The sequence below is a fragment of the Eimeria mitis genome, genomic scaffold (assembly GCF_000499745.2).
Source record: "Eimeria mitis Houghton genomic scaffold, Emh_scaff2667, whole genome shotgun sequence".
Classification (NCBI taxonomy): Eukaryota; Apicomplexa; class Conoidasida; order Eucoccidiorida; family Eimeriidae; genus Eimeria; species Eimeria mitis.
The window spans coordinates 3928-4407 of record NW_013571009.1 but is presented as its reverse complement, the minus strand read 5'-3'; the positions used below and the strand labels follow the sequence as shown (position 1 = coordinate 4407).

The 480-nt window shown below is 45.8% G+C and overlaps 1 protein-coding gene across 1 annotated transcript in view; it reads right to left on the bottom strand.

The window, feature by feature from the left end:
• The window catches only part of EMH_0057090 (uncharacterized protein), a gene marked incomplete at both ends in the record, with an annotated part of 3059 nt that overhangs the window by 2062 nt on the left and 517 nt on the right, over nt 1-480 (bottom strand). Inside the window, one exon of the mRNA XM_013497427.1 lies at nt 184-288. Within this exon, the coding sequence (XP_013352881.1) occupies nt 184-288 (105 nt within the window). The remainder of the gene's footprint in view (nt 1-183; nt 289-480) is intronic.

Below are 480 nucleotides of genomic sequence, written 5' to 3'. Positions count from 1 at the left end.
GTATATGTATATGTATATGTATATGTATATGTATATGTATATGTATATGTATATGTATATGTATATGCATGCATCCTGGTGTATGCATGCATTTGTATGTACATATACAAATATACGCATGCAGTGCAGGGAACACTACCCCTTCAACCCTAAACCCTAAACCCTAAACCCTAAACCCTAAACCCTTGCCTTCCACTCCTCGTATTCTTCTTGTTCCTTCTTGCGTTTCTCCTCAGCTATTCTCTCCTCCTCTGCTTCTCGTTCTGCTCGCAGCCTCTCCTTCTCCGCCTGCAGCAGCAGTTGCAGCAGCAGTTGCAGCAGCAGTTGCAGCAGCAGCAGTTGCAGCAGCAGCAGGTGCAGCAGCAACTGCAGCAGCAGGCGCCCTAGGCCCATCTCTGTCTCTCTGTCTCTCTCTCCTTCTCTATATCTCTCCTTCTCTCTGTCGTCTACATCTATTTCTTTCTCTGTTTCTGTTACTTG